Genomic DNA, 12,132 nt, shown 5'->3' on the forward strand with positions numbered 1-12,132 from the left:
ATTAAGTCCTTTTTATATCAGTGTTTCCTTTAGTCTCATTTGTCTCTGGTTATGAACCATTACTGACCTGCAGAGGCAGAGGCTGATCCGATCTCGGGTCATCCCAGAGGAGGCTGCAGCAGCAGGGGAGGAAGGTACAGCCTGGGAGAGGGAGAAAGCAACGGCGGCTCAGACAGCAGAGGGAGAGCTGGAAAGGAACAAAGATAAGAGAGAAGATACAGGTGGAGAAGCACAGCTGAAAGATGAAGAGGAGGAAGAAGAAGAGGAGGAAGAGCAGGACAAAGAAGAAGAGGAGGACATGCCTTTCAAACCCTTCACTATACCAGGTGAGAGATGAGATAGACATGAATTAGACAATATGATACAATTCAGGATTTGCATGTCACGATACGATATCCCAATACTAAACAATACGATATATATCGCAATATTAATAATTACAAATTTCACCTTTACAAGTACAAAATGGTATAAAATATACTTTATTTATTTTTATTGTAACTTGTAAAATCAAGTAAATGGTAACTAACTAATTCAACTACAAATATCAAAAACAATGTATGTTTATCAAACTGTCAAATTACCTTTTTCAATAAGGTTTAACTTTTGATTCTTCTACAGATTCTGATTCTGTTAAGTTCTTAAATTCTTAAAAAAAAAAGTAACCACATACATCTATCAAAGTGCCCAATCAACTTTCAAACTAAAATGCATTGAGGAGTGATGTAGTTTACAAAACTCTGAAGTGGTTTACTGAAAATCAATTTGGACATTTTCTGGACCGATACGATGATCATCGCGCAGTGAAACAATGTGATATTGTATTATATTATATGAATTTTTTCTTACACCCTTAATACACACTGTTTTACTTAAATGCTTACATATAACTATTGTAATATATCCTGAAAAATAGCACACATGTCCTGGAACACGACACCCAGTTTTCTGTATTAGGACACAATTCACAGAGCACTGCACACTTGAATCAAAAGTGCACTTTATTGTCAAAATTTGAAGTTTTTTTCCAAAATGAGCACACAGAGCAAAAGTAGCACACTGCACTTCTAAATACAAGTTTTCAAAGATGACAACACAAATGCATCCTATGAATAAATCAGAAGGGACCATCGCAGTGCCTGACAGAACATTACTAAATAAATGTAATAGAATTACAGTGCTTTAGTTTTGACATCAGAGTTCTGTTTTTGAGGAATGTGTGCAGTCAGTTGGTGCCTGTGTGCAGTGAGTGGAAAAAGCAGCACCAGGTACAACGGAGGAGGAACTTTTACCCAGTGGAAACGGGAGAAAGGAGAGTAGAGCCGAGCCTAGTAGAGCCGATTCCGCTTGTGGAAACATGCCATTAGTGTTTTATCAATAGAGGAAAAACTGTAATTGGAGCTGTATTTTTTCTGCTCCAGGCTGATGAATGAGCTGTATCTGAGCATAATGGTTCAGAATGATTTAGCAGGACAGATGGATGTGTATGCGTGCACTTGTTTCCCCTCAGGTGGCTGGTGTGACCGTCTGAAGTGGCTGCTCTCCTGGCCAATCAGCTTCCTGCTCTACTACAGCATTCCCAACTGCAGCGTTCCACGCTGGGAGCGCTGGTACCTTCTCACCTTCCTGTCGTCAACGCTGTGGATCGCCCTGTTCTCCTACCTCATGGTCTGGATGGTAGGAACCACACACACAGCTGCATCACACGTGCACACTTACACATTACACTAATGAAGGACAACTGTGCATGTGTTAGGTTACCATCATCAGCTACACACTAGGAATCCCTGAGGTCATCATGGGCATCACTTTCCTGGCAGCTGGGACCAGTGTTCCTGACTGCATGGCCAGTCTCATTGTGGCACGACAAGGTGTGTGTACATAGTTTGAATAATAATAATAATAATACCAATCTGACCCAAAGTCCATGTTGAAGCAGGCAGAGGGTTCTAACCAATGCAAAGTTTGAGATTCTTCCAGGGAGGCAAAAGAAAAAATATTATTAAATATGTCGGTCTCGAGATTCACACCAACCACAGTGTATAACATATACAATAATGCAAAAATGATTAGTAACATAATTGATGATGCTGAAAATTGCGTTGATGCGTCGTAACGTCCACCGTCCTGAATACGAGTCACATTGCATGTTTTGACTCTTTCACGCTCTTAAAGATGCAGTCTGCAACTATTATAACAGTGACTTTTTGTCATATTTGCTGAAGCTGTCACTAAGGACAGCTTTACATCAAACTAGTAGTTTGTGTGAAGAAACAGGCTTGTTCGTGTGCACGCAGCAGCCTCCATTTGAGCTGCTGTAAGTGACACTGTGTTGTTGCTGCTGCTGCTGACATGTGTGCACATAGAGAAAGAGAAGCGCTGCAGTAATGTGCTTTTAACAGAGCATGTTATATGACTGTGATGTTACTGTCTGGCTAACGTTAGCTTGTTAGCTCCTCTGAGGGAGTGACTTTGGAAAGTTTGGAGGCAGGGCAAGAGAGCAGCGGGGAGGGAGGGGGAGGGAGGGAGGGATCCGAAAGTAGCAGAGTGCACCTTCAAGGGTTTAAATACTTCTTAAATACAGCAGCATATGACCAGTATCATAAACAGTTTGAAAGCTTGGAATCTTCTGTTTTTAACCATATAAACCACTTTAAGTCACAATCATCACAGCAAACACAGTCACATATGTTGTCAAACTTGGAAAAGAAATGGCGACATAAACAAGCCAGCACTCCAACAAATTAATTCACATATTTTGTACAATCACTGTGTTTTATGGCACTTCAAATATTTATATATTATGTACATTATATTAAGATTTGTAGTTTTTCAAATGAATTTGGGAAAAACTGTAAAGAAAATTTTTGATCACTGCATGTGATTCTAACCTGCAGGACGCAGATTGTAGCCTCTGTTGAAAGCTCACATTGAGCTGTTTTGTGTGCGTGTGCGTGTGTGTGTGTGTGTGCATGCGTGTGTGTGTTGCAGGGATGGGGGACATGGCCGTATCCAACTCCATTGGGAGTAATATTTTTGATGTGCTGCTGGGCCTGGGCTTTCCCTGGGCCTTGAGAACCCTCATCGTCAGCTATGGATCAGTGGTAATCACCACATCACAGGCAGCACATTTCTCATCACCTCCATTGTGTCACAACTTGGTTTTTGTGGGTTAGTTTTGTGTTGTTTTAAACATTTGTTCAATTATCCATGTTCAATTACGACTCAATTATGATTATGTTGACCAGCATTTTTACCAATTACAATTAAAATTAGAATTATTGTTTTTCCCCTGGAAGTCAATTCCAATTACGTCCAGAATTACTGAAGTTCAAATACTATTAAACACAATTACCGAGCCTTCAATAAATAAGCCCATAAATTTGACCTTCCTCTTGTGTTAGCTTTCTGTTAGCATCTCTTATGATAACGGGTCAGTTTTGACACATGTCTTAAATCATATAATTAGTTTTTCATCTCTTGGTTACCTTATTATGCTTCCTTATCAATTAAAATATTGGTGGCTGTGGACCAGTGGCGGCTGCTGGTCTTTCATGCAGGGGAAGCTCATTTTCTGCCTACTTCAGAAAATGTATCTGTTTATTTAAATGTGAATTCTAGTAGAATTCACATTTTGTTGTCAACAACTATTTGTAGATTATCACACACGCACGCACGCGCGTAGCTGCTGCGCGCTGGAGTGTGAGTGTTTGGTCAAAAGTCTCACAACACAAGCAGTAACAGTCTCCACAAACACCAAAAACAGACACTAGGTTTGTCAGAAGTTGATTCGCTATGAGAGGATCAGCAAAGTCTCCGTGTCAACACAGAGCAACGGACTGAAATATTTGAAAAACCCGCCTGTGTGCTTACAACGTCATACTCTCTGATTGGCTCATTTCGCTGTCAATCAAAATTGAATTAGCCTGAGACAGATCATCCAATCATCATCCATTATTCCAGCGTCTGGAACAGACAGATCCAGCCCACTGCTCCATAGACCTCCTGTGAAGCCCGGCGTCCGATGGGCGGGACTAATTGCGTCATAACCGAGCATTTATCCAATGAGCGTCTAGTTTGACGGCAGTGGATCAACCCCTAAATCTTCTCCCATTGAAGTCAATTGAAGCTGAACTTCACCACTGTTTATTAACACTGTGACGCTGCGGTAATGAATGAAGAACGTCACGCTGTCACTCTCAGTTTCCTGTTATAAGAAGCTGATTCTGAACTAAACATACATGTGTTCTGTCATATATTTAGTCAATGAAATGTACACACAACACTACATATTTGACCACTGATTTTAGGGGAAGCTGAGGTTCCCTTGTAGTCTTAAAGCATCCGCCACTGCTGTGGACAGAGGGAATGAGTGAGTGGTAGTACCTAAAGCAGGTATTTGGGATTAACGTGTCTAAAGTTAAGCCCAGTATGAGTTTTATCCCACATCCCAAGGCGTGCCAGTGCATCGAATACCAGTATATGTGCAAAAAACCAGATGCAGCCAGGCCAGCAGAAAGAGTGGGGGCCAGGGAGCCCCAGGCCACCCCCCCACAGCCGAGCAACCCCCCAGACGCCCCCAAGATCCCAGGCTGAGAGGCAGCCACCGCCCCCCACACACACATCCGAGGAAGCCCCAAGCAGCCGAGCACCCAGCGCATCCCGCCACCGACCCCAACCCCAAACCCCAAGGCCCCCCGCCAGCATCCCGCCCCCCCATCCTCCCACGCCAAGGCCCACGCTCAGCAGACGGCCAGAGCCGCGCCGAATGGGCAGCCAGCGGGCACTCGCCGGCAGGCCCAGAGCCAGCAGGGACCAATGCACACAACTGTTAACCTTCAGACTGGTTTCAGGTTGCCACGGTGCTCAGATGATGAGAGCGACCGACTGCTCAAGTGCGTGTCAAGTGAAGGCGATATGAGCGCAAAAGCGGAATTTCAAATTTTTCAAAATAAAATGACCAGAACATACTTCAAAATGAAATAAACTTTGTTTTGTAAACCTTAATTTTTTGTCTTTGCGACTCAGAACCAAATGGTTTCACTGACCAGAACTGGTCCGCTGCCCGGCGGTTGGGGACCCCTGCTGTTGGGTACACAGTTGGTTTCCCACCATGTGCACTGTCATCAGCATTAAATATCTGTCCCAAACAATAAACTCCACTATCCCCCCTGATTTTATTTTACAACTCCACTACTGGTCACTGACAGTGTGGTTTTAATGTAGAGGAGTTAAAAAGCTTTTCTACCTATTAAAGCTGCTGGAGTCAATAGTTTTCATAAGATTGAGACCCCGGCCCCATTTGGGACAACAGATGGAGATTGGTTATAATCTGGCGCGTTTACATTCATGTATGTTTTAATCATTTTTGTTCATTAACAAGATAGTGACATAGTGACAATGCTTATTTCATCAGATAGTGACAGTGTAGGCCTCATAGATCAATAAATCAAAGATCATTTGCTTCAAAAAAAGACCTAAAAGGTTGAAATTGATGCTCATTAGCTTGTTTTGGCCTCCACTGTAAATTAAAAAATGAAACATTGTTGCGAGCAGAATTGTTAGAACACCCAACAACTGCGTACATAACTCCCTTTTTTTTTCCCACTTTTCTCAACGGTTACCGCCGTGTTGTAAATAAAGATGTCATAAAAGATCGTGGAAACTAGCAAATCAGAGAGGATCATGGGATATGTGACGTCAGTTGCAAACCACATATTGACATTGGAAAAGTTTCTCACGTTGCATTGTGGGATGTGGAGTCCCAGAGATGGATGCACTGATGTGTTTTTACTTCATTCTCATCATGTCTCCAGAAACTGTCAAAGTGACTTCCCAACACATTTGTGTTGTTTTCATGGACTGAAAGTTGTTAAAAAACAATGATGGATGTTAACTGTGGGGCTTACACAGAAATCCAGACAAAATGTAAAGTCTGGTGCAGTGATGTGATGTCACAGGGAACAAATTACTGTCCTCCTTATTAAATATAGATATTTGATTTATTGATCTAAGAGGCCTACACTATGTCTATCTGATAAAAAACAAATATAGTCTCCAGGAGCTTTAAGTGCAGTTTGGATGTATTAATGGTTTAAGTGCTGATTTTTAATTTCCATAGATTTTTTCTGTTTCTAGGTGAAGATAAACAGCAAAGGTCTGGTGTACTCTGTGATTCTGCTGTTGGCCTCCGTCACACTCACTGTGAGTACAAACGCTGCTGTTTAACATTAGAACGTTTCACAATAAGTGCCTCTTGATTTCTTATTGTGACTAAAACCACTTTGTTTTCAGGGGTGGCGTAATGGGGTAACAGTTCTATGTCTTACACATACACAGTTACAATTATTAAAATATGCTTCATATCTTAAGGATTAATGTATCATAAAAAATATTAATACCAATATTTTCTTTGATTAGGAAGCATAATCAAACAAATTACATTATAGATAATATTTTTAGGGTATTTTACAGCTGATTTAAGACAAAACTGACCCGTAATCATCAGAAATGCTAACAGAAAGCTAACACAAGAGGAAGGTCACGTTTTATGGGGTTATTTATTAAAGGCTCAGTAATTGTGATTATTTAAAATTAAACTTCAGTAATTTAGGATGTAATTGTAATTGACTTTCAGGATAAAAATTATAATTGCAGATTTAATTGTAATTGGAAAGAATGCTGGTCACGATAATCACAATTGAGTTGTAATTGAAAAATGTATTTGACCCCAGCCCTGTTTGTTTTTGGCACCAATGTTTTTATTATGAATCCATTTTGAATAGAATGACATCTTTAATGACAGAAATATGCTTTTATGAATAAACCATCCCTATTCAGCCTGTTTAGGTTAAGTTGAGCAGCACAAAACAACAGATGTGTCACATAATCCTGTAATTAAAAGATGTTGGTTTTTAAAGTAAAAGGTAAAGAAAAGTGCCTTTAATTTACAGGTAATGTTCTACTATACAGTTCAGAAAAGTCACAGGAAACATCTGATCAGCTATCATATTGGTCACTAGGCTATAAGGCTGATGCTTTTACTGTTGATTGATGCTGAAGAGTGATTGGTTGGAGATGATGACGTAGAAACCAGAGATGTGGACCATACGCAGAGTTTGCTGGGGGCAGGGGGGGCATGCACATGCTGTCAAAGGTCAACGCTACAAGAAGTGCAATCTTTTTAAGACAACAATGCATGTTTTGTTATCGCAATTAAATACATGAATGTATTTTATTGCATAATTGTGATCATCACCAGCCCTCCCTAAGGAAGGGTAAGAAACACTTTATTATAGGAAGGATATAAAAAGGGGAGAGCAGTGTTACACCTAGGTGAGGGGGAAGGGAACATGGAAGAGGGAGTTAGGGTAGGATATGGAAGGGGAAGAGTTGACTGTTTTAAAGTGAGATGTGAAGTTATAGTTGTGCATATTATGCTTATTGTGTTATAGTTCAGTCAGTCTGGTGACAAGTGTGCAGAAACTGAAGTGGGTGACACAGCACCCAGCTTAAATATACTGATGGTGGCCATGAACAGAGGGAAAGAGTGAGTGGTTATACCTAAAACTGGTATTTGGGATCAACGTGTCTAAGGTTAAGCCCAGTACAGGCTTATCCCACAGCCCAAGGCCAGTGCATCCATGGCCAATGTTTGTGCAAGAACCGCTTCTGCGAACCCAAGTGCCACCCCAGGCACGAAGATCCCAGGCCGGGAGGCAGCCACCGCCCCCCACACACACACACCCGATAATGCCCCGAGGAGCCAAGGACCCAGCGCACCCCACCACCGACCCCAACCCCAAGGCCAACCTCCACCCACGCCCCAGCACCCAACCCCACAAGAGGAGGGCCCAGAGAGCCCCCCCGCTCTAGATCCCAGTGGAAGAGCAAAGGCCCATGCCTATGGGCATCGTCATGTCCAGGAAAGTGGTCAACACGGACACCAGCCTGATGGGCTGGCGTCCGTGTTGACCACGGACGCCAGCCCCTCGTGCGATCAGTGAAAGGGTGCTGGAGTGTGGGCCGCCAGCACTCCTACATCAATTACTTGGAGCTCTCAGCTGTGTTTCTTGCGCTGACGCATTTCCTTTCGTTCATCACGGGCCACCATGACCTGGTGAGGACGAACAATACGACCACGGTAACGTACATCAACCGTCAGGGCGGATTGCACTCCAGTAGGCTGCACCTGCTGGCTCGCAGGCTGATCCTGTGGACTTGTGGTTGCCTCCTCTCACTGAGAGCGACGCACATTCCAGGAGCCTTGAACGCGGCGGGTATAGACCTGTTCTCCAGGAAGGTGGATCTGTTTGCCACGGAAGAAAACACGCAGTGCGTGCTGTTTTTCCAGTAGACGTGTTAGCGCACATTTGGCTGCACATGCTGCTCTATGCCTTCCTCCCACTGTCCATTGTACCCCCATCCTCACCAAGGTGCGGGAACACGGGCACACCTTGATCCTGGTGGCTCCGCATTGGCCGGCCATGCACTGGCTGGCGGAGATTTACTGGCTGCTGTGCACTCCCTCTGGCAACTCCGGCTGCGGAGGGACTTCCTGTTTCAGGCGGGGGGCTCAATTTTCCATCCTAACCCAGAGCACTTGGCGCTATGCCCTTGGCCACAGAGTGGCGCAATCTGTCAGCCGTGGGACTCTCACAGCGTATGATCTCCACCATACAGGCTTCCTCCACCAGGTCTTTGTACGACTGTAAGTGGAGGGTGTTTGAGAACTGGTGTCACCGGGCGGGACACACCTTTTTTCAGTGTAGGAGTGATTTTGTCATTCTTGCAGGACTTGATTGACAAATGGAAGGGTTTTTCCACGGTGAAAGTGTATCTGGCAGCTAGTAATTTGTAAATTAACATATTTTTTTTATCTATGAATGTAAATGGTTCAGACAGAGTTAAACAGAGGTGGGGGGTGGAGTAAAACATGGTCATAGCACAGGACACCTGGGAAAAGATTGAACAGAAGCTCACTTGGTCACAAACTCAAATACATGGGGAAATTACAATGGAAAGGGATTATTCATTTATTTATAACTCCAAAAATAATGTCAAAAATAGGACAAAAAAATCCTGTCTCCTGTTGGAGGAACAGTGGGACGCATGTGGCTAACCACCACACTCACATATTCTGGACGTGTCCCAAGCTGAGTGTATTCTGGAGAAAAGTATTTGAAGCATTGAAAATAGTTTTCCAACACACCATGGCACGACTGAGAAGCAGGTACAAACACACGCAGAGATCATCGCTGCAGTAAATGTTGACACAAAACATGCAGCGGTGATGAAAAAAGACTCCAGTTAACCTTTCTAGTATAAGAAAATAATTCAAATAAAACAATAGTAAATATTAACATCTACTGAATGAGAAAATAAAATGTGTGTGAGGACAGACTGTGATGCTGCATTAACTCAGATCAATGACAGATCAATAGGACGGATTTCTGTCCAAATCTGCCTATTTTTCAGGGACGGAGCAGTTACATTAAATTAGGTGGAAAATTATCATTATCATTGTTTTTTAAAAAGATAATAATAACAAAAAACATTTTTATTTGTTTATTTAATTTTCTACATTATGAAATGTTTGTACAGCAGACAGATAATTCAATCTGCCTCCAATTTAACTTCCTCAAATGTCATTGTGTGCTTGTGTGCACTGATGTCTCCACATCGAATGAGCAAAATGCTCATTTAAATAGGGCGGTCTCCACCACTTCTGCATGTGCACTGATCATTGCTGCAATCTTACTGCATTCCTCACATGAGGAAACTGCGTCACCAAAGGCTTTAGGGACGCAACTAGTTTACCACCCTTTATTTCAGATCTTAGTGAATCCACCCCTGAGTGTTTACACCATGTACTGTACCTGTACTCCTAGAAATGGACTATGCACCATACAGTATACAGTATATCTGAGATTTATAATGTACCTCCTTCTCTTTCTACTGTTTTTATTAATTATCATTGGTACTTAGGAATTTTGTTTACTCTTGTATGTTTATACAAGATTCTATAGAGTATTTATATATGTTATCAATATATGGTAGATATGTATACATGTAATTTGAGGTGTCTTAAAGACTGACTACAATATTGTTTATTTCTGATTTTGTTATATTTTGTGGTTTACCCTCTTGGTGCTTGCCTGGTTGTTGTTGTTGTTGATGTTGTTTTATTTATTCCTATAATATGTTGCTTCTTTGTTTTTTTCTGTCTTGGGGTTTTTTAACCTGTTTACAAATTTAAAAATGGTTATGTGGTAGGACAATTTTACTATTACACCATGTACTGTACCTGTACTCCTAGAAATGGACTATGCACCATACAGTATACAGTATATCTGAGATTTATAATGTACCTCCTTCTCTTTCTACTGTTCAGCCAACACAGTACTGTACTGTGTTGGCTGAAATAAATAAAACCTAAGTTAAAAAAAGAAATAAAATAAAATAATGCTATTATTATTAATGATCAATAAGTCTGCTCAAACCCCTGCTGGACGGCACTCTGAAGGCAAACGTGACTTTGATTGACAGGTCCACCTTTAAACAAACTGACAGCCAATCAGGAAGCAGCTGAAAACATCAAGTTGGGCTGAGGCGTGCGCGCACTAGCAGAGAAAATGATTCAAATAGTGATATCATTTAGATTCATAGATTATACCAGTGTAATTATTGGTTGTTTAACAGAGGAACTGTTCACATTCTAAAATCTAAAAAGATGCTGGATTATCTCAGATTATGTCATTATTATTTGACAAATAATAATGTTTATAATTGTTTTGTTCATAATAGTTAAATAAACCTGCTCTGTAAAATGGCACAAGCTGTGGCACATTATGTCCTCATGATTATTTAAGACTTGGACATTAAAGTGAACTTGACTCGAGGCTTTAATGACATGACTTGAGAAACAGTGACTTTATTCCCAGCTCTGGAAGAAAGCTTCGAGCCCTGAAGTATATGAATAAGTGTCCTCTGGAGTGTTGGGTCCGCTACGTTTATTTTTGTGCGAGTGGAGGCAGATATGGTAACACACGTGGCCAAAAATGGTCCAAAAATGACAATAACATGGCAGGAAACGAGTGTAAAGTGATTAAAACGGTCTAAAAGCCGTCAAAAGTGGCCAAAAACTGTGGGCAAATAAATAGGAACCAGGTGGTAATGGCAAAGGGTGGCTTTAATAGAGAAAATGTAGCAAGCAATAGTGAAAAAGGGCAAAAATGTGGAACAAAAACAGGCAATATGTAGTGAAAAAGGAAAATAAGTGATATTTATTGGGCAAAAGTTGGCTTATTCTGATGAAAAGTGGTCAAAAAAAATGAAGAAAGGACAAAAAAAAATAAAAGAACTTGCAAAAAATTTACCAAAAATAGGAAAAAAGGGATAAAAACTGAAAAAAGTTTTTGAAAAGGGGCAAAATCTGGACAAAGGAAATAGGGAAAAAGTGGTTAAAAAGTTTTTAAAGTTTTCTTGGGGGAATAATAATTAAAATCATGACATAAAGACTTAATAGCAGCTTCAACATGGTGTCCTCTGATAATGTAGTGGACTGGTCTGGACACAAAATGCCAGGGCAGAATATTTGTCCCAGTCCAGCCCTAATTACACCCAATAAGGCAGTTCTTCTCAAATGGAGGTACGTGTACCCCTAGGGCAGGGGTCTGCAACCTTTAATCTCAAAGGAGCCATTTTGCCTATAATCTCACCTGGATTAAAGTCCTTCCGGAGCCAAAAAACAAACAAAAACCTCCTCAATGAAGACAATACAGTGTTAAGATTCTATACAGTTAAAATAATGTCAAATCATTTTATGGGTAATGGATTTGAAGGGCTACAAAAAATAACTTGAATTTGATAACTTGATCATGTCGGTCAACACATGCTAATTTCTTGCAACATATCAAGCATGCATATTAAGCCGTTATGTGGGCAATTAAAAGAATCTCTTCCCACACAAATACAACCTCTATTTTCTTCCAGAATAGTCTTTTTGTTAGTTTGATTATCTTACCAGGGATTTAAATGTAAGGTTAGCCACAGGTGCAGGAAAGTTTGGTTTGTAGATGTTGCAGGAGGTGAAGTAGAAGGTTCCAAAGTTATTACACAATGTGATACATT

At 41.2% G+C, this 12,132-nt stretch overlaps 1 protein-coding gene across 5 annotated transcripts in view; it reads left to right on the forward strand.

Annotated features, from left to right (window-relative positions):
- slc24a6a (solute carrier family 24 member 6a) overlaps window positions 1-12,132 on the forward strand; it is a 35,549-nt gene that overhangs the window by 22,111 nt on the left and 1,306 nt on the right. For 2 of the 5 annotated variants that reach the window (XM_028460382.1, XM_028460384.1), the window contains exons 12-16: window positions 74-326; window positions 1,511-1,677; window positions 1,757-1,871; window positions 2,992-3,171; window positions 6,139-6,204. In XM_028460382.1, the coding sequence (XP_028316183.1) occupies window positions 74-326; window positions 1,511-1,677; window positions 1,757-1,871; window positions 2,992-3,171; window positions 6,139-6,204 (781 nt within the window). Of the gene's footprint in view, window positions 1-73; window positions 327-1,510; window positions 1,678-1,756; window positions 1,872-2,991; window positions 3,172-6,121; window positions 6,205-12,132 lie in introns of those variants that run through there. The other 3 variants (XM_028460383.1, XM_028460385.1, XM_028460386.1) reach the window with 2 other exon arrangements.

Source organism: Gouania willdenowi, chromosome 10, assembly GCF_900634775.1.
Source record: "Gouania willdenowi chromosome 10, fGouWil2.1, whole genome shotgun sequence".
In the NCBI taxonomy this organism is placed as follows: Eukaryota; Metazoa; Chordata; class Actinopteri; order Blenniiformes; family Gobiesocidae; genus Gouania; species Gouania willdenowi.